This window comes from Pomacea canaliculata, linkage group LG10 (genome assembly GCF_003073045.1).
Source record: "Pomacea canaliculata isolate SZHN2017 linkage group LG10, ASM307304v1, whole genome shotgun sequence".
NCBI lineage: Eukaryota > Metazoa > Mollusca > Gastropoda > Architaenioglossa > Ampullariidae > Pomacea > Pomacea canaliculata.
This window is the reverse complement of record NC_037599.1, coordinates 16,463,073-16,483,968: the sequence shown is the minus strand read 5'-3', so window position 1 is coordinate 16,483,968 and position 20,896 is coordinate 16,463,073. Positions and strand designations below refer to the sequence as shown.

The following is a 20,896-nucleotide window of genomic DNA, read 5'->3' as shown; positions in this document are numbered from 1 at the left end:
TCTTTTCATCGTATTTTAGAAAGTCAAGCATATATTCATGTATATATTCTTGTATTTCTCAAATAAAAGATTGTACGACATTCCACCCACCGATCCCCTTTAAGACTACTTTATGATAGAACTCAAGCTGTGCACTCAAAGTCCAGTCCATTTAAATAAAATTGTGGGTAATGTTTGAAAAGTTGATCCCTTTTATTTTCTGTGTAGACAGTTTGGTTATGTATCGTTTACTGTTTGTTACGTACGTCTTAATCTGTGCAACTTTTTTTTTTAAAGGGCGAATTTTCTTACGGCGTGTGCCTTGGTAGTAAATACAACTGTCCGTCGCTTTTTACCTGTTAGCTTGTGCTACGATTATCATTGTCGTATCTTTAGTGTACAGAGTGTAGTATTGCCGTAAATGGTTAAGCTCATTATGATAATTTTACTTCATATTTACCATCAATTTTGATTTACCGTGTGAAAATTGTGATGCCACAAAAACAAATGTAGTGTATTTGTAAACCACGATGCAAATCGGTGGAAAGCAGCACACATTTAGGAACACTTATTAAGACATGCTTACGTTATCAACAACACATTTTTATATTTAAAGGAATTGTGTTAGAAAAATGTATAGCCAAAGGCACATACGTTTTTTAACACTGAAATGCTTGTCATTGAATTGTCTAGCAGTGTAATTGTTATGTGTTTCATCTGGCAACGAACCAGTGCTATCTCCCATTAACCGTAGTCTGTGTAGCGTGTGCTTCGTGCTTTTTATCTAATGACATTCTGTAAACTAATCTAAATCTAATATATTATGTACATGATTCATCTAAGTATGCAAAACCAGAAAAAATTTTAAATTGTCCTAGCATTGCATTCCAGCAGACTGGGAAGATTAGATAAAACTCTTGTAAAAGGTTTTACATCAATGTTCATATCAGTGTAATTATCAATGAAATGTATCACCTACTGTAAAGTAATAAAGTACTGTATTCTTTTCAGTCAGTTCCAATACTCACCTAATTCCAGTCTGAGTGAAATATGGCAGACGTCAAAAGACTAGTATTTTCTATCTTGACATTTCTCGAAGACCAGAAGAAAACTGGACGCTTGGATGACGAGCAGGTTGAAAGTTTGGAAGGTAATATTGGTTCTAACATAAGCATCTGTACAGTAAATGGGAAAGGAGTAGGAAAGGAAGAAAAGAGGATAAGAGAGAGCAAATGTGGAGGGGTGCTTTATTAGATCTGCCAAAAGAACTGAAGACACTTGAGACTTATTGTTGCACCATGCCCAAAAAAAAGACATTTTCACAATATCTCCTTTGCTGATATGGGCCATACTATTAGCAAATGTCTTTGTGGCAGAAACCAAATGCAGTCTCTGTTGTGATATACTTCTCAATAAGTACTAGCCCAGACATAGCAAAATAGTGTTCAGGTAACTGCAAGTGGCCCATCTTTCAATAGTTGCAAACAGCACTGCTCTATTGATAACACTACAATACCTTTTTTTTTATCGCTGATTAACCTGCACATGCTGTGAGAGAGTGAGCAGGAGATATAAATGCTGTTTGCAGAAATCTACAATGTTCTTTTGAAGTCTTCTATATGTGAATTAAACTAACAGTGGCAAGAGGTGTTAAGTGCTGAGGCTAACTCCATTACAGTACACACTCTCACCTCTGCTGGGTGTCAAAGTGTAAAGCAGTAATTAATCATGGGATATCTAGAAGGCTTTCTGCCTAAGGGGGTGGCATTGTGAGTGGGTCAGAACTGTAATCAACTTCAGAAACAGGCACTCTTTAGACTTGAACCATATCAGCACTATACTAGCTGCTGCATTTTCTGCAGTTTCACAGTAAAGATGCCTCAGAATAAAGTCTGCTTCTTAAGAGAATGCTGAAGAAAAGAAGTCAACAATAAACTGGCTGCACTTGACTTTCATGTCAAAAGAGTCCAGAAAGCATTGTTCAGACACAACATACGTTAGATACCTTGCTTGTTAGTCATATGGAGAAAAAGAATGAGGGTTTTTTTTCTCAGAGTAAGAACTCTGAAAATATTTGATGATCCACTCCACAACAGTGTGAATGATACAGAGCTATAGAAGCAGACGCATAACTCTAGATTTCTTTTTTCTAGCTTTGTACAAACCACTGAGCATTGTAATATTATTAAGTGTCATAATATCAAAAAGTAATAGTAATACTAAATTTATGAATTCGTGTGAAAGTGAGCTTAATTGTGCTCACAGGAATACAAATGAATTGACAGATTAACATGAAACAAAACAATGAGTTAAAAACTTATCAACAGCATACAAGTCACACATTAATAAAACATGATAGAGCAGCTAACAAAAGTGGGGAAGCAGTTGGTGGTGTGAGGGGAGGGAATTGGTGTTTTTACACAGAGCGAACAACTAAGGCTATATCATGCCAAAGCAGCCATCCCTGTAAACAGATGCCACATGTTGAGAAGGAACAATATGCCCGTGACAAGATCTGAGCTAATCCTCATTATACTAGTAACAAGCCCTAACCCTTGTTCCACCAGACCAGCTCAAAGTTGGGGAAAGGAGAAATAAGCAGAAGAGCTGTTATATGTCTGAAACAAGTGGATTTTGAAACCAGAGTTAAAAAAAAACTTAAAATATTGTCACATGGGCAGAAAATTTCAAACATTGGGTGCATAGAGGAAGATAAAGCATTAGCAGAATTTCTTCCTAATTCATTGCACAGAGAGGATGTCATGGCTTGCAGATAGAAGAGACCATTCCAAGCAATAGTTATGCTAGAGCAAGGAATGAAGACAATGGTGGCACTGTGTGGCAAAGTTGCAGTCAACATGAGTTCAAACTGGCAGTAAGTGCAGCTCAGGAAGGAGTGCTGCATGGCTTTCTTTTTGCTTTTTGAGCCCTTGGAAGCTTGTCCAGAATGTGATTAATCAAAGAGTTGAAATATTGTAGCCTGGACAGCAACTCAAATATGAACTTTTTGGTGGTTGCCTCCAAAAGAAAAGGTCTGATGTAACCTCTCAAGGAAGCCACTGCTACTTTAAAAAGACTCTAGACAGAACATCTTGCAAATAACTTCAAATGTTTTGTGTAGATCACTAAAGCTGCTTTTAATTGTAGTTGAAAGAACTGTAATATGAGTGATGTAATAGATTGGTTGCATGCAAACTATAGTAGCCTATCTCAGCTGGTGTATTATCTGACACATTAGTCTTCTTTTGTGCTCAAATAAAACAGTTTACATTTATTACATATCTTTTAGAAGAGCAGGTCATAAAATGTATGAAGTCTAATAGAATGTGCAGTTTTCAAAACGTGATCTTCACAAGCTCTACATTTTCCTACTTTTGAAAACTTTTACAGTGGCCATCCAGTGCCTGGAGACAGTGTATGGTCTGAGTGCTTCTAACCAAACACAGCTTGCTCAGTATCATGTACCACGCAACCTCCTGGACATTTTTAACTCCCAGCTAAATGATGCACAGGTTTGAGATGATTTATGCTCTGTTTATGCACAATGTTACTATCATTAGCAACTCTTAAAAGTGCACAGATTGTTAGAAATGCTTTACCTTTTTTTGTGTGTATGAGTGCGGGTGCAGTAACATGTACATGAGAGAGAATACGTGCATGTGTCTATGTTTGTAAATGGAATTAACCCACCTCCCCAATAAAATTTCCAGATCTTAAACACTTTCCTAAGGTAGCATTTTAATAATTATAATAATAATAATGATCAACATGTAATTAACATAGCACAGAAGCGTGTCCTAAACATTTGACATAAAGACTAGGTCATTGGTGGAGATGAAGCACAAAAGACAGTGCAGACACAGAGATAACAGCAGCAATGAAAAGCTGTCTAAAGAAGTACTCAAAAAAGGCATAATTGCAAGACAGACAAATCAAGAGATGTAAAAGAAAAGAAAGAGAAAAAAAACAGATCAGTGATAGTAAGTGGGCCGTGTTGATGAGTAGTGCTCATGGAAAAGATGTGTTTCAATGCACATTTAAAAGACTCGTTGGTGGGTAAGTGTTTTTGTGGTTTAATTTTTGTTCTGATATAGTCCATATTTCCTTAATTACAGACAGACTCAGATCTGTCCTCTCTGTCATTGCATGAACCATCTGCGGAAGAAAGAGAGGAAGCAGAAAAACTTAAAAACAAAGGTATAATTCTTCCTAAATTTGTTTTTATTGTTCACTGTTCTATGATGTCGTAAAACTAATTTTATTGAGTCCCTCTCTCAGATATTGGAACCTACACCTGCAGTGCTTTCCTGATGCATGGGTATTAGGAACAAGTCTGTTTTCATAAATCTAGTTAATACCACACCTTGCGAGTAGTGCCAGTATGCTCTTTTTAAGAAACATGCTAGTTTTGGGATGGCCGTCTCATCTCTTTCCTAAGAGTGCAGTGGAGTGTAGATATTTTGTTTCTTCTGGTGCAGGAAATGACTTTATGAAAGCTGAAAAGTTTTCTGATGCCCTTGAGAGTTACACAAAAGCAATCAGGCTGGATGGTAAAAATGCTGTATATTACTGCAACAGGTAATTATAATGCATGTTTAAGCATATTTTGTAGAACAGATGTACTCATCATAATGTAACCAAATGTTTTGTCAAATGCATTTTTCACAATTTTTTTTTTCTTTTATAATGCATCGTTTGTAAACTTAAAAGTGTGTGACAGGTTTTGTATTAGATTGAAATATGGAAAACAAGCTCTGCATTTAACAGGATATGTAGGAACAGCACATAATGTATGCAAGATAGCGCCTGTCACCAATACAGTGAAGGTTGGCTGCCCAGAGTTCATTTCTCGTCTCGGGCACGCTGTTCTTTCTCTGCACGTGGCATCTGTTTACAGGGCTGGCTGCCTTGCCGTAATATAGCCCTAGTTGCTGGCACGGCGTAAAACACCAATTTCCCCCCCCCCCCCCATTTAGCTTAGAAAGTCAGAGTTTATAAGAGAGGCCACATGCTTTTAATGAAGAGAACATTTAGAAACGTGCCTCATGAGAAATCATATCTTCCATACATAGGGCAGCAGCATACAGCAAGCTGAATAAGCACCAGCAAGCTATCGAGGATTGCAACCGTGCTCTTAGCATTGACCCCAGCTACAGCAAAGCCTACGGCAGGATGGGGTAAATTTTGTGTGTGTGTGTTTTCTGTGTTGATTTTAGTATGTTGATTGCAATATTATTTTCTGGATATTAATTTTTAAAACTTTTAAATAGATCATGACAGATTTTTTAAATATTTGTCATTCTGGTTGATACTTTTGAGTGGTCTTAAAGTTTTCAAACTTTTTCCTTTTAGATATTGCTACAACTTAGTTTAAAGAGTTTAAAAATAATCCTTTACAATTATTGTAATTGAATTCTTGTCTAGTCTAGTTACAGAAAGTATAGAATGCACATAAAGGAGATAGTTTGAAAGGTCTGGATAAAAATAGATGGAATCTGTTCTCTGTTTTCAGAAATAATTTGTTTGTGAATCAATGAGAGTAGGAAAACCCAAAACCAGACAAAATAAGGAAGACAGTGAACGTTAATATTAACTTGGCATTCTGATGTATTTTCGTCATTCACCTGATGAAATATTTATGTTTTATCTAATTTTATGTAATGTAGAAGTGGATGTATACATACCTCAGGAGAAGGTTATAGTAGCATACACATTCATAATAGAACCTTTAATATTATCAAGGCCATTGTGGTTTTGTAAGGTTTTGTGGTTGTTATTCTCAGTCTTAGCATTCATTTTCTATCAAGAAGAATAGACTAGACATAAAGTAAGGACAAAAGCATTGAAGGGGAAGGGGTTGAAATTTAACTGCTTTATTGGAAAGTCAGCCTACTAAGAAACAGAAAATGTTTATGTGTTGTCAAGGTTTCTTTATAAATTTGTATGCTTCTGTTGAGACATGTTAAAATTCAATTGCCACAGAATTGCCTTCACTGCTTTAACTGACCATGAGTCAGCTCGGGAGTGCTATCGCAAGGCGCTGGAGTTAGATCCTCATAATCAAAGTTACCAAAACAATTTGGAGATTGCTGAACAAAAGCTGAGGGAAGCAGCAGCCGGGGTAAGACTGGCTTTGACACCAGTGTCGCATAATTTTCCCTATGGCTAATTCAGCAAAAAGTAGCCAGAAATACATTTGTGTTGTAAAGAATGTGTAAATTACTTGTATCTGTTGGTTTCTATATTGTGCAAGATGATGATGATTATCCACTTGTGGAATTGAGGCACAATCATGCTCGAGCTGAATCATGTTTTGGATGCTGGATTTCTAGTTTTGTGGCTTGATATTGTTAGTAATTCAACATTTATTATTTATTTTGGCAAACTCAGGCAGGCTTTGCTGCAGGCCCTGCTGGTCTAATGGGGGGATTTGACCTTGGTGCAGTACTTCGCAATCCTCATCTTATGAACATGGTAAGTGAGCAGCAGAAAGTTTTTTTTTTTTAAAAATTAAACAAGTTCACTAATTGTTTTCATATCTTTTCTACATCAAAAAATTAATTTCTACCGTATAAGGGTAGTCAATTATTTTTAGATGGGAGATGCACCTTGGCACCAAAAAGTGTGCTTAGCAGTGATTGGTTAGGGTTAACTGTGCTAACTGAAGCAGACATACAGGAGCATCGCAAAAAGTTTAGCCTTGCGAGGTGTATATAAGAGCAGAGCTAACATAAGACAACAGACATGCTGGAGATCTGATTAGTGACATGACAGAACGAGAGAGAGACAGCTGCTGCTCAGGACTTGACACTGATACTTGCTGTAGAGGGATGCAGCTTTTGGCATTTGGTTTAGCCCATTTAGTAAAGGACAAAACATTTGCTGGCTCTTTTCCTGCATCAGGTTGTGTGTGTGGAAGAAAGTTTACCCCTCACACGATACACACTTGGCTACGCTACTACAGTGTTCTATGAGCACTGTTTGTTCACCATGATGTAGCCTTAGTTACTGGCACAACATAAAACTCTCACTAACCATGTACACTTGATGTAAAGATTTGTTTGGAAATCTATCTGAAAGAATAGGCAGAAGAAATTTGTGCATGTGTAACAGTCTGATGTACTGTTAAGTGTTAAACCTGGAAGGACGACCTGGAGTGAACCATAAGAAGATACATTATATATTGACCTTATTGTCATGTTATATAGGAAGTTTCATGATACCACGATCTACCAGAAATTTTGCATTGTTTACTGTCATTGATTTTTCTCCTTTTTCTTTAGGCTACAAATCTGATGTCAAACCCGCAGATGCAGCAGATGTAAGTTTTCTGGGGTGGTTTTTTTTTTAATTTATGGCTTGATCAGAGACAGTCTATAACAAGCTGCCTGGCTGTTCATTTTACTCTTATCTGAGAATTTTTTTTGTAATTATTGTATTATCAGACAAAGTCAATGACAAGCAACCTGTCATTGCTACTCTCCTGCTATTAGTCCTGAACCTGGACATCTCTACTTGAAGGACATCCTTAACATGAAGCTTTGGTTCCATTTTCTTTCAAATTGTTAGAAAATGTCTACTAAATGTTCCAGGTTATCAAGTATTATGTCAACTCAACGATCAGGCCAGACTGGCCTTTCAGATCTGCTACAAGCGTAAGGGTTTTTTTGTTACCCCTGCACTTAAAATTCCACAAAAATTATAAGGGAAATAAAATATTGACTTGATATTCATTCTAGATAATCATTGTGCTTATTTCTTCTCTGACTTTGTCAACCTTTTTGATGTTCAGGGTTTTTTCTGCTTATTACATCACTTTATCTGGAAAACTGTCAATAATCCACACTGGTTTAAAAATCTTAAACCTGCATGATGCCCTAGTTTTTCTTAGCAGGTTGATATAATCTACGAATAGGCATTTTTTTCAGGGGACAACAGCTAGCTTCACAGATCCAGCAGGAGAATCCTGAACTTGTTGAACAGCTTCGCCACCAGCTTCAGCGTCCACCTTCTGAGGGTGGAGAAGGTAAGTTGTGAAAAAGAGGGTGTATGGAGCTGACCCTACTTCTCGAGCAGCAAATACTTTTTTTTTAGGGATTGAATACATGTACATACATTCCAAAAAATATGCCTTTTTTAAGTATTTCTACCACACCACCCCATGTTGTAACCATTGCAGGGTGTGCTTTAATGATTTGCTACAAGTTATTCGCTCTTTTTCAGGCCCAACACCAGACCCTCAATGATCCCATGACATTCAGAACATTCCTGTCACCAGATGTGGAAGTCAGTCACCTGCCATGCACATTGATCTTCGTCACAGAGACCACCATTTAATCATACTTTAAGTGATAGGCCTGCCTTTGGTGCAGGAGAGTCCCCCACTTGACCATCCCATCCTATAACCCTGGTTCCCAGCATGATATGTAGAGCAAGAAAGACCTGGTGCAGTATTTAATCTTCCTCAGCTAATTTTTCACACTCACACCAAAGATTGTAAAAACAGTGATAGCTCATAATCTCTGAATTTCTAGTTTATGAATAATACAGTTTCACCAGTGGCAATTGTGACAGCCTATACAAGGGAAACCAGTGCAATAAACTTGAGATACAAATAACAGGTACCCATATTTTTTATCTAGGAATCTATTTTACCTTTCTTGTGTGTAGGAGCATAACAATTTTACAATTACCCAGAATGTTGAGTATTTTATCTTTTATAGGAAAACAAAAATAAAGTTTTAAGGATCTATTCAAGAATAAAGTCATACTGCACTGCTCACCGCCATATTGAGAATTTCTTTCAGTGTCACAGTTTTTTGCACCCACAACGTGGTTACAAGGACTAAACTTCTGTGAGCATCTTTGTGTTTTACAATCTTTGATCCCAGTCTCACATTTCAACTTGCTTGGAGATGACTGCAAAGAATCGTACTGGTGTATGTTCTACTGAGTACTTGCGTAACTCCTGTTCTTTAAAGCATTTCAAAACAGCCCTGTACTGTTTACCTTATACTTTGTTGCACGCTTTGTTGAAAGATGCATTTATTACAACGCTCCATTTGAGTTTGACTGAGAAAAAGGAATGAATGAAATAAAAACCATGTAGTTTTCTGTTGTAGTTGCTCATGATTATGTGTAAGTATACATACGTGTGCTTGCGCCTCGTGTAGATGATTTTGCATTCTACATCTAAGGCAGATTCCTCATGTGGCTCGAACGCAGTCTTCAGAACATACAAGTGCCCACCTCTGCAGTGGGAGAATGTAGTACTTAGTAGATTTAGGATGGGACACACCTATGCTCTGCATTCTCACCTTTTACAAGCCAAACCAAGACACTATTTTACATTTTAATTCTTTATCCAGAGTGTTTACCAGCAATTTTTTAACAGCTAGCTTGTTTTTAACTTCACTCCTACTGGCAGCTATTTTTTTCATTTTAAGATGGCAAAGCTCTACCATACCATCAGATTTAATATTTCATTTTAATATCACTTTATTCCAACATTTAATGTATCTCACCCTGATGGTTGCTGGCATGCTAAAAGGAATTTTTGTGTGTGGTTGCACATGTACAGTGATCATCTTTCGTCTGTGGAATAACTGGGTTAGTGGAAAATTCAACATCACCCCTGTAAATAAATCCCACCAACAAAGAGTATGAATATTTACTAGTGAATTGAGTCTGTTTACAATAGTAATTGCTTCAGCTATCAATCCTAATTACTGGTGCTGGCAGAGGTACTGGATCCTTCTTGCAGTGATTCTGCTATCAACAGCTTGGCGATGCTTTGGGATGAAAATTCAGAGACTGATTTGCAGTATTGATCAATCTGATCAGCAACCAGCAGACAGTCCAGGCGAGGTGGGGGCTGAAGTGGTTTGAACAGTTTGCTAATGTCTTCGTCTGGCAGGGGTGGCTCTCCTCGCTGTGCCCGCTGCTGGTTTTCTTGTTGCTGAGAAAAAGATGAAAAAGATATATGAACGACACAAATTCCACTGAATGATGTTGATGCAATGCAAGGCCAGAGCACTCTATGTACAACCAGTACTATAGGAACTAGGGTGATCAGTAGAAACAAAACTATATTTATCTTTTAAAAATGCACAACTTTGAAGCCAACTATAGATCTTTACAATTCATCAGAAGACATTAGGCACCATAACTTAATCTACAGGAAGGCAAGCAGCAGTTTCTTGCTCTGAACAGTTTCAATTATGGAAATCCCTTTTAAGCCACAGATATCAACATTCAAAATAGGTTGCAGTAATAAAAAAAAATTGTAAAAATTGATGGAAAAAATCAGAACTTGTGAAGTCCACTTCAAGACTCCATGCAAGTCAATTTCTAGAAATACAAGTTTAGGGCTAATGCACCCTATATATTCAGGCATTTTGTGATGGGTTTGGAAAATAAGAATGCTTTTGGCGTCTTACTCGTTTCTGAAGGTATTGTTGCTTTGCCTGCTGCTGTCGGAAATTTTGGCGCTGGAAATTCACATACTTGTTGGTGTCCATGGCTACATCATCCACACACTCCATCAGCTGACGAAGATTCTTCTCCAGAACAGCACTAATTCAAAAGAATGAACAGCACCACAAAGTCAATAAAGAAGGTCACACTTGATAAAAGCCAATGCCAATTTAAAAAGTCAAGACAATCTAAACATGTTGCCAGATTTCTTTATTTGTGTGCTTATGATTCAATCATTTACAATGATGCTTAAAAAAAATGAAGTGATTTGTTTCTGGTTGGTCATTTTTTATTTAGAACATGACTTTTTGGCAGGTGCTAATTTGTTTTGGACTGAAATTATGGTTAGGGAAGAAATTCGACAAAACTGGCAGACCATTCTCACTACTTATTTTATAAACATCAGAACTACACCATCTTCATATAACATACCTTGTGCCAAGGTCAAGAAAACTGAACTTGCGGTTACGCTTTGTGTTCTCTGACAACTCACATAAGAGTGTGTTGACAAGGTGAGAATTTTTCAGTACCACAGGAATCTCCTCAAACATGTTTTGAAAACCAATGTCATGCTTACAGATGCTATCAGGAGTGAAGTCACCTTCTTTATAAAATTTCATCATGGCTGGTGTCAGGCGATAGGCCTTCAATGTCAAGAAACCTTGCGTAGTCTTCAAGGGATCTGGAAGGAAATAGTACAAACTTTTACTCTTGACTTAAGCCGTTAAAATGTAATAAGAACTTTATCCATGAAAATGAATACAAGTTATGAGACAAATAACTCAGAATTGCACGCCAGAGGATGTTAGAAAAATGAATACAGACCATAAATAAGAACAACTGATTCTTCTATTGAATGCTGGTAGTTGAACTGTGAATCCAGCAAAGGTCGATTGATGAAAGAACCAAAATAGGTGGACTGATACCACCCCACATGTAGATGGTCAATGTTCACATGACGCAGGTTTCTCATCATCTCCATCTGATATTGCACTGTAACAAAAGAAAAAAAAAAAAGTAGTAACCTCAGACATCTTTTAATGACAATGATATGACTCTTTTAAAGACACTATATCGGGATCAACTGATGACTGGTCAAGGCTTGCACTAGTGTCAATTTTTTTTAAAAAGCTGGTACAAAACAACTACATCAAATTAACATTTTAATTAATAAAGACTTTGCAAAGTACATAATTTTATGTAAACTTATTACTATCATATTGTCAAAAAAGCACATTTAGTTTTGAATTGGTTATCAAACAAAAGAAGCAACTTACATTTGAAATTCACGGTACAGAGTGATTTTAGGCCTTGATGGTCTGCTGTATTTTTTACTTTAGTTATGTGGTCTGTGGTCCAAAATACTTTGAGAAACACTAACCTTCCCTATTCAATTCCTTGTACCCTCTTAAGCACTCTTGCTCAGTCATAGAATTTCAACACCTGTAAAGACCCAGTCTCAAAACACCTTTCTCTGTTTCTAAGATGGTGGCAGTCACTAATACCAAACCAAGTGCACAAAACAATTGTTAAGATTTCTGGAGTTTCTGTAATTTGTCATCGTTGCTACTTTTTAAAATTCTGTGTTCTTTTGTTCTTTGTCATCTGCAGTGTTAATCTTAAGCTGCTATGGAAAGTTCATGAGGGCAGGCAAATCTGTCCTTATGAAGAACACTGTTCAAAATTCAAGACACAACTTTTTTTTTCTACAAGTGAGAAAACAGTATACACCGAACCATATACAACCAGTACTATAGGAACTATAAAACCTCTTAATTAAGACCTTCCTGATTAAATCCCCTTCTTATTTATGACCTGAAAAATGTTTCAGATGTATTTCACCACATGTCTCATTTCTGTTACAACTACCTTCCAACAAAAACTTTATGCTCTATTATGACTTTTTTGGTGCAAAAGTTTTGTTGGAAAAAAGTTAAATACATTTTAAAATAGACTTCTTCTGGCTGGCTGCTAAATATATAATTTTCTACAGAAATCACATAAAACATGTACCATGACTTATATGGGCCACCTGTCATTTCAACCCAAACTGTACAGTCATAGCTAATATATCGTACCAACATCAAAAGCTGAATCCACGCGCAAAAGACATTCTTTACCTTGAAGTTTCTTTTTAAATGTATTTGCAGATGTTCAGTTAATATGAAACAGGTTTTACCCCTTAGGCATTTATTTAGTCTGGTCGTGGTTGATCAGTTTGGGAGGATGTTTGGTCATGGTGGGGACAGTACAGCTGGTGTAATATGGCTTTTTGGTTAAAATGACCAGTCCCAGTTCACTGTCGTCTCTGTGCTGTTAAAGCACACACCAGTTGATCATACTTTATTAACAACCTTTTACAGAAGTCACGTGCAAATAAAAATAAAATTATTATGACTGTTTTCTTGATTGCAACTTTTGTAGAAATCACATTCAAAAATATAAATAGTGCAATTTTATGAGTGTCTTTGTCTGTATGTGTATTAATTGATTGCTCTTACATGGAGTTATTTCCTCAATAAATCTTCAGTCAAGCATAAGAATGTCATAATAAGCATGACCAAGTGACACTGAAAGAAAGGGGGGGGGGGCAGCATTATAATATGGTTTTTAACAGCATTATTTCAACATTTAAATAAATGAACTTCAATTTATAAGTACCTGAAGCAAACTGGTTGATCTCCCAACCATGGCCCCTTTCACTTAACATACAATTTTGGTGGACTTTCTCAAGTTTTAATAGGTAGGTTTTATTGTCCTACTGTTTTGTACCACTCATTTTGTAAAAAAAAAAAAAACTCCACACACACACACATGTGCATTCACACAAGGAGAGTCTATTAATTAGGGAAAAGATTAGTTTTAATGTATTTTTTATACATCTAAATTTGCCTTAAGTGCACTGACAGGGAATTTCAAACAATAAGATCAAATGCTTCAAAAGATCACTCACTAAAGATGAAAAGGGAGAATGGTTTTTCAAGCAGGAATTGGGCAGCAATACAAAGCTGGTGCGGTACAATGTGGAAAGCATGGTTTTGAAGCTTACTTAGCTTCTCATGAACTAAGCCAGAAAAGAACTGCATTGCAATAACAGACTTGAGAGAGGGAATATGCAACAATGCAAAGCTTATTGCCCTTGTAAGTTTTCAAAATTTAATATTATGCTAAGCTGGCTGAGGTGTACTTTCACAGACAGCTTTGCATCTAGAAACACATCTAAGTTACAAACTGACACAAAAAATGCAATCTAAAGATTTGAAAAATGAAGTTAAAGAAATACTTGCCTGGTACAGTACCATGCCAGAGAGGGTTAACATAACAAAAAATGAATGCCACTTACTTCCAGCACAAGTGAAACCAAAACAGAATATTGTTTCTATGTGGTTCAATCAATGTTTCAAGTTTCATAATTTAGGGAGCCTTTCAAATATGCCATGTTTAGACCCCTCTAGAAGAAATCTGTATAGAAACATTTTCGTATAACATTGAAAAATGAATACCCCTAAGTATCTGACAACTCACCTTCATCAAAGTCTTCCTCCTCTGAGTGACGTGGAAAAGGGAAGCAGTTTGTGATTTCCAAACGGTTATCCACTACAAGTCCTAGAAGGACACCTTGAACCAAGTCTGTGCCCCCTGCACCTTCTTCTTGGCTATGTTTTATAATCTTTAAAGCAACCTGCAAATTCATTCTTTTATTTTACTAAACAACATAAATTGCTATGCATTTTTATCAGTATGAAAAATAAGATCAGTACTATTGCAAAACAAGAATATAATAAATGTTCACTATAACACCTACTAAAGCAATAGTTGGAAATATTATTATCAGGGAATACTAAAAAGCTAAACACTCTAGAAAATGATAAACAGCTTTGCGTTTGAATTCAAGCTCGTTTACTGTCTCTCGTATGAAAAACAAAACAGCTAAAAAAAAATACACCATTAAAGGTCAAAAGTAAGTGAAAGAAAAAGTAATGTGACACATAAACCATAAGCCCTGTCGGGACACAAAAAGGGTAGGGTAGTGATGTGTGTGTGCTTTCCATATGAATGGTAAAACTTAAAGCGATTTTCTCGCAATTCGCCATTTTACCTGGAGACAAAACGCAAAATGCATTTTTGATTCGAACATAAATAAGTAGGTAATCAAAGTATGATATTTACCAGCCCATCAATCTGGACAAACTGCACATGTGGATCATGTCGCTTGGAAGCCATTTTTCAAGCAGGAAATGACGTAACTGCAAGTTCCCAGCATACGTCCCAAAAAGAAATAAAATGAGATAATAAGATAATTTTTGACAATTCGAAAATTGTTAATGATTCCTACTAGTTATAAACAATATTTTACAATATAATTAATATTTGTTTGAGGGATTTCTGTATGAGGGTAGTAGTAATATAAGTTCATGATAGCATCTTGCTTCGATCGTGCACGTTGTATGGGTGATTGTTGTCAAGCAGTGACTGCAAATACAACAGAATCTGAAAAAGCAGGTAACACCAGCAAAAGAAGATAGAGATATTTGTAGACATCGACTGAGATTCATGTGCACAACTTACTAAATTAAAAGATTTCTTAAATGAAACTTTTGAAAATGCTTCCATCGGTTGTGAATTGGCTTATCTGTTTCTTCAAACATGTTATTGCTAAATAACTAAAGTCAAAATTGTTGTCGGGATATAGGACTGAGAGACTGCAAGCAAGTTCAGTGACCATACTTTCTAGTCAAGTACCCAGAAAAATAAATGTATCACGGGTAACGTTTTTTCTTTAAAAATGTTTAACAGAATATGCATATTATTTAGTAATTTTATTTTAATTGTATCCTTTTGTTACCGGTAACACTTGAAGCAGCTTGGTACATGTACTTGTTTTTCGGTTTCAGAATTGTTAAAAGATGAAGGTAAAACGCTACAAGCATGCCAAGCGCACCATGATGTTCTACAAGAACAATTTCAGCATCACTCCACCATTTCATGTTCTTGTAGATGGTACCTTTTGCAAAGCTGCTTTGAAGTTTCAAGTCAATATTCAAGACCAGCTGCCTAAGTATTTGGGTGGAGAGGTGCGACTCTACACTACTCGGTGCTGCTTAAATGAGTGTGAGGCATTTGGTGAGTTTGAAACAAAGTTCATATCTGGCAACCCCCATTCAACCAATGTCTCACACCAGAAGTGGGTAGAGCTTCAACTGACTGTAGTTATATGAATGTACAGGTTGCATTTTAAGCATGCAAAAAAACTAAAATATCCCTATCACCCAGTTTATTAAACGTATTTAGTTAGTGGCACACAACTCCGTGCCTAACTCATATATGTTTAGTTTATTGAGCTTCACTTCCCTCTATTCAGTGAGGTTATACCTGATACCTCTGTTTAATCACATGATGAAACAAATTCCAATTGTCGATTGTCTGTGGCAACTAATACAAATGACTCTTACCTTTCTTCCTCCATCCACCATAACACAATGCACAATGTCAAAGAATTTCCCAAGCCTACCATCACCTTTACATAAGTGAGTACTCGTGTGTGTGTGTATATATAAACTCCAACAATACTTCAGAAAGGTCCATAACAGCAAGAATAAATGGTCTTGTAGCACTCTAATCCAAAATAAATCTTTCCAGAGGATGCACACCACACACAAATCATTTTTTTCTTTAACCATATAACACCTTCTATTGACTCATCCCAAAATAGCAGACATTTTTTATTTGCTCTCAAAAAAACAAGTTGATGTAATAAAAATCACCACCAGATAAGAAGTATGCAACAAGCCCAATACAAATGTCATCTCTCTCAGTCACCAATCCCACTCATGCAAAAAATCATATCCTGGATTGGGTGTTACACAGACCTGTTGATCGTGTCATGCTTGGTTACGGTCTCAAATGTGCTTGTGCAAGCTGTTGTAAAGCAAAGGGCTGTTTAAAAAAAAATTAAATATCAAATCTGTAGTTTATCATCTCATTGGATCTGAAAACATCTAAAAGGTATGAAGGCTGCTTTATACTAAATTTGTAAGTAATAATGCAGGTCCATGGATGTTAATTTTTAAAACAATAGGTTATATATGTGCTTGAACAAATTCCAAAATTTACTACACTCATGTTAGCAGTCAGTGTCTCCGGTTTTGATGGTTGTAACCAGTCCCACTTTTTATTTATCTTCTCTCTGTTTTTATAGGTAGCCTGCTATATGGCCCACTCAAAGTGCTACAACAGTACAATGTTGCCAAATGTAATCATCGTCCCCCTGTTGGGCCTCCTCAGTGTCTAGCCAAGGTACTAGCAAAGTCCCAGCTTGCCTTGACAAAGTCACAGTCATCATCATCATCATCATCACCATCAAAGAATGCTCAAGATACGGATCATAAACGCTACTTGTTGGCTACCCAGGTAAAACCTTGGTGCATGCCTATAGTAGAAAGTGGACGTCTGAAATATTAAAGGAATCATTTTATTTACAATATTACATGAGCAGTTATTTATAATGGTTTTGTTGCTGCTACAGACTGATCATTTTCTTCATATATCTTTAAATCAATTCATGAGGCTAGAGTATATAAAACTTAGATCTTGCCCATCCCCAATCAACCCTAATCAAAATTAATAAAATGGTTTATCACTTGCTTTAAAAAAAAAAGTGGGGGGAACCAGGCATATTGGTATAAATATCAGTTTAGCTGGGCTTACCTGGCAGATTGATAGTTCCAAAGTTCTTTTTGTTTTCACGTTTGTTAAATCAGATATTTAGTCTCATGTTACCTTGAGTAATGTAATGTTTGTCTATTTACTTTCAGGATCCAGAGCTTAGCGAAATATCTCGCAGTATGGTGGCTGTTCCTCTCCTCTACATTTCTTTTAATGCCATTAACCTGGAGTCACCGTCAGACTCAACAAAATTGGCAGCTTCTAATGCTCCTGACCCAACCCTCCAGCAAGAAAGGCTGAAGGAACTTTTGAAGAAGGAAAATCTCTTGCCAGAAGAGAAGAAAAAGAAAAAGAAAAAAATTAAGGGACCTAATCCTTTGTCCTGCAAGAAGAAAAAGAAGCCCACAGTAACACAGAACAACTCCATCACAGGCAAGAAGTCCAGACATAAAAAGAAGATAAGTGGCAAACTTAAGATTGAGCAGGCTCAGAGGATTAAAGCAATACAGAGGATAGAGGCAGGAGCTGGGGACACCAGCTGAATGTGTTGTGTAACTATTTCATTTTTATTGGTATGTTTTTGTTTTGAAATGGCAGTTTTATGGTTAAGCGTGTGTGTAAAATTCTGTTAATTTTGAGGAGAGAAAGTGAAATATCTGTGTAGATTACTTTGGTGCTGAAGAATAAAACTGAGAAAACTGTATTCAGCATTGTGGTCATATTCACTTGTCCGCTAGGCCACTGTGGCGATCGTACCACCAACTGTTTTTTGATTCCCTCCCATTTTCTGAGATATGTTGAATAACAAGCCTGTGTTGTGTGTTGTCTATAATGATTTTTTTTTAGACTTGCACTTAAAAGTAATAAACAAAAGCCAATCCAGTCTTATAACACTAAATACTCTCATACACATGTAATCTAGTGGTGCTGAGGTATGGTGTAAGTAGCAAACTTTCTCGCACACATTGAACCAGATTCAGCAAAAGTTGGCAAATGTACTTTATTAAATGAGCTTAACCTAATGCGACAGCTGCCCAGCACTTTTATAATTTTTCATACTCTTAAGGGTGTTTGCTGCTTTCTCTAATTTTATTTCCCCTTCCAGTTTTTATATAACTTTAAAAAAAAACATTTACTTCATGCCTTATTTCATCTGATTTTTAAGTACAGATTCTATCCTCTTTTATAAGTTACATAATCATTTTCGTAGAAATGCAGCTGTACTCCTTTCATTTTTTTTAAATCATGGCTTTACAATCTGATGTGTGTCTTTTCCCATGATCTTTGTTTATTGTCTTGTATAACGAGCTAATTTGTTTTTCCAGCTTGTTGTCTTATTCTCCCTTCATTCTCTTTTTTTTATTGATGCTTAGACTATACTTTTGCCCCTTATTTCCATAAACAGAACATCTAAGAAAAGACTGTCAGGAATAATACTGTAGGTCTTTGCTGTTTACATTTATCAGATTAAGATAAGGGAGTTCAATATTGTTCTGCATTGAAAGTGCATTGAAATATAGCTGTAATGTAGATATCTGTATCTTGACACATTTAGTTTGTGTTTCTTCTTCCCCCTGTTTAAAATCGTGTGCATGGGATTATGTTTGAATGCAAAATAGGGAGGGACTTGAAAAAATAAATTCGTATTTTAAAAATTGTTTCTAGAAAAGTGTTAAAATACTTCAGAAAACAGCAGAAATGGTATCCATGGTGGTTATCTTGTACGAGTACCTGTAAATCACAAAAAGGGCTTTAATAGTTCAGTCACACCAATCAAACAAAATGATAATAAAAGAAAAAAATTCATTTAACGACTCCTATGGCCGTCTTGGTGCTCTATTAGTGCACAAGCTCAGGGAGTGCCCTCCGTAACCAAAATTGGTGGACAGGCACAACCGGTGGAGGCGACAGAACACTCGACAAGTACCATCACTTCACCATGGACTTCATCACGTGAGGGCACTCAAAAAATCGTGAATCACCTCTCCTTTAAAAAAAACAAAACAAACTAGAAGTGGAGACATTGTCACACAAGTTCTGTCACAATTGGGTAGCGAGATATCTTTATCCTCCAAGTGACCTGCAACTTGACGCATGTAACAAGTTAATAAATGGTGCGATTAAAACACATTAAAGTCAACTTCACAAATAACCATCATCTGTCCCTTGGCTGGTACCGGTCGGGTGGGCAGCACATAGATAAAGTACGTTTGGCATCTCAGATTAAGAACAAGAAATCATTATGATAATGGTACTATAGATAAAGAACGAAAAAAACAATCCCTAATGATGTAAAATCGAAAGTCCATTTAAATGCTTCCAATAATCATGTTTTGTGTTGTTGATTACAATCGATACGATGACACATCAGACGCTGCTGTAACTACGATGCGCGGCATTCAGCTGCTTCCTTCAGCCACGTCTTGCATCACACACATGGCAGTCAATACAATGACACATCATCAGTGACAGCAGTCTGAGCTGCAATGAGCAGCCAGCCCATCAGTGCGGGAAGGTTACTGACGATCGATGATGCTACATAAGATTAAACAGAATAACAGCAACGTTCTACTGTTATCGCAAGAAAGAGAAGATGATGCAATAACGGGGCCTTAGTAAAAAGATTTGAAATAAAATGTCTGCTGTTATTTTACTGTGAGGCGGAGGAAGATATACTCGACCAAAAGACATTATGTCTCCAAATGTAATGAAACTCTTGGAATCAACCCTTAATTCTTTCATTCGAGTAGTCCCAAGGCTACAAAGTATCAAAGGCATTGTACACGAACTTATATTAAATACACGTCCATGCATTGTACGCGTTCCACACGACAGGAAAAAACCTTTATCCTGACGTCTCTCTGTTTCTCATCACAAAGCCGTTACATGACCCACAGTCACGTGGTGCTTTGTGAGGCATATCGGGTTATTACGTGGCTCACATTAGTCGAATAAGGATAATGTGTATGTCATTATATGTAGCATGTGTAGGTGTTACCAAAGGTAACCGTCTAAAACTAGTGTCTCTGATCAGGCCGGACACAGAGAGAGCGGCGCTGGCTATTAGAATGTGTTTGGCCAGCACCTGGACACCATTATTTACATATCTTTACCACTTTGTCTTGTTAGCGTCGAGAAGAGTCACCCTTCTGTCAGCGCAATTCTTAGGAAGGGAGCCCTGCGATTAGGGTGGACAGGCCACGACAATCATGAATAATAATAATTATGTAAACCTATGTTCATTGTTTAAATTTTGAGTTAAGAAAAGGGAGTTATAAGCCCGAGTGTATAATTATTCCTAAATTTGTCTTGATAAAATGTTCTCTTTTGGGAGGCAATGTGGGAGGAGGGATGCAGTCTTTGTCTCTCGTCTGCAGGAAGGAGAAATTAAGGGTGGGCCGTACACGCTTCCTTGTCTAGAATGATTAGAACGATCACATGATCGGCACATAGGAAGCGGTACGTGTCCCCAATTCTTAGTTTTATCCAGGCACGAGACTTGGTTCTATTTTTGGTAAGTAATTCCGGGTGCATATACGGGTACACACCACCGAGCTATATTCAATAGCATGCCAATGATTTTGTAAGGAATTCTAAGCCCGGGGCAGAACATATATACCTACGATAGCGTTGTATATGCAAGAACATGTTTCCGTGTATAACGTACCACCTTTTAACGAGTTTGCTGAACGACCGTCCGGTTCTCCACCATCAGTTGGATCTTCAGGGTAGCTAGACTACAAGGTGAGTGAAAATAAAGATTAGAAGACGCAGT

At 36.9% G+C, this 20,896-nt stretch overlaps 3 protein-coding genes across 5 annotated transcripts; 2 read left to right on the top strand and 1 right to left on the bottom strand.

Annotated features, from left to right (window-relative positions):
* The first annotated feature begins 65 nt into the window (after positions 1-65).
* Positions 66-9,093, top strand: LOC112573428 (small glutamine-rich tetratricopeptide repeat-containing protein alpha-like). 2 transcript variants are annotated; one of them, XM_025253796.1, is made up of 12 exons: positions 66-163; positions 991-1,129; positions 3,370-3,491; positions 4,095-4,176; positions 4,458-4,557; positions 5,052-5,156; positions 5,962-6,100; positions 6,370-6,453; positions 7,263-7,300; positions 7,572-7,634; positions 7,908-8,005; positions 8,203-9,093. In XM_025253796.1, exons 2-12 carry the CDS (start codon positions 1,030-1,032, stop codon positions 8,223-8,225), a joined length of 954 nt encoding a protein of 317 aa, XP_025109581.1. In that variant the 5' UTR covers positions 66-163; positions 991-1,029; the 3' UTR covers positions 8,226-9,093. The 2 variants fall into 2 exon arrangements, with proteins under 2 accessions (XP_025109581.1, XP_025109582.1); XM_025253797.1 differs by having other exon boundaries at positions 94-167.
* A 224-nt stretch (positions 9,094-9,317) lies between these two features.
* Positions 9,318-14,718, bottom strand: LOC112573425 (eukaryotic translation initiation factor 3 subunit H-B-like). Its single transcript, XM_025253794.1, has 6 exons — positions 14,626-14,718; positions 13,981-14,137; positions 11,281-11,448; positions 10,888-11,137; positions 10,419-10,554; positions 9,318-9,937 (listed from the first exon to the last, which is right to left on the bottom strand). Exons 1-6 carry the CDS (start codon positions 14,677-14,679, stop codon positions 9,701-9,703), a joined length of 1,002 nt encoding a protein of 333 aa, XP_025109579.1. The 5' UTR covers positions 14,680-14,718; the 3' UTR covers positions 9,318-9,700.
* Positions 14,719-14,806: 88 nt separating this feature from the next.
* Positions 14,807-17,824, top strand: LOC112573430 (rRNA-processing protein UTP23 homolog). 2 transcript variants are annotated; one of them, XM_025253802.1, is made up of 4 exons: positions 14,807-14,958; positions 15,351-15,579; positions 16,655-16,866; positions 17,271-17,824. In XM_025253802.1, exons 2-4 carry the CDS (start codon positions 15,363-15,365, stop codon positions 17,661-17,663), a joined length of 822 nt encoding a protein of 273 aa, XP_025109587.1. In that variant the 5' UTR covers positions 14,807-14,958; positions 15,351-15,362; the 3' UTR covers positions 17,664-17,824. The 2 variants fall into 2 exon arrangements, with proteins under 2 accessions (XP_025109587.1, XP_025109586.1); XM_025253801.1 differs by having other exon boundaries at positions 14,823-14,958; positions 15,345-15,579.
* Positions 17,825-20,896: the final 3,072 nt, after the last annotated feature.

Excerpts from the sequence above, each read along its gene's own strand:
- LOC112573428 (XM_025253796.1), top strand. The coding sequence starts at position 1,030 with ATGGCAGACGTCAAAAGACTAGTATTTTCTATCTTGACATTTCTCGAA. Across the intron at positions 5,157-5,961 it reads AAAGCCTACGGCAGGATGGG|AATTGCCTTCACTGCTTTAA; the intron begins GTAAATTTTGTG and ends CAATTGCCACAG. Across the intron at positions 7,635-7,907 it reads CTTTCAGATCTGCTACAAGC|GGGACAACAGCTAGCTTCAC; the intron begins GTAAGGGTTTTT and ends CATTTTTTTCAG.
- LOC112573425 (XM_025253794.1), bottom strand. The coding sequence starts at position 14,679 with ATGGCTTCCAAGCGACATGATCCACATGTGCAGTTTGTCCAGATTGAT. Across the intron at positions 11,449-13,980 it reads GGAGGAAGACTTTGATGAAG|TGCAATATCAGATGGAGATG; the intron begins GTGAGTTGTCAG and ends CTTTTGTTACAG. Across the intron at positions 10,555-10,887 it reads TTTCTTGACCTTGGCACAAG|TGCTGTTCTGGAGAAGAATC; the intron begins GTATGTTATATG and ends CTTTTGAATTAG.
- LOC112573430 (XM_025253802.1), top strand. The coding sequence starts at position 15,363 with ATGAAGGTAAAACGCTACAAGCATGCCAAGCGCACCATGATGTTCTAC. Across the intron at positions 15,580-16,654 it reads AAATGAGTGTGAGGCATTTG|GTAGCCTGCTATATGGCCCA; the intron begins GTGAGTTTGAAA and ends CTGTTTTTATAG. Across the intron at positions 16,867-17,270 it reads GCTACTTGTTGGCTACCCAG|GATCCAGAGCTTAGCGAAAT; the intron begins GTAAAACCTTGG and ends ATTTACTTTCAG.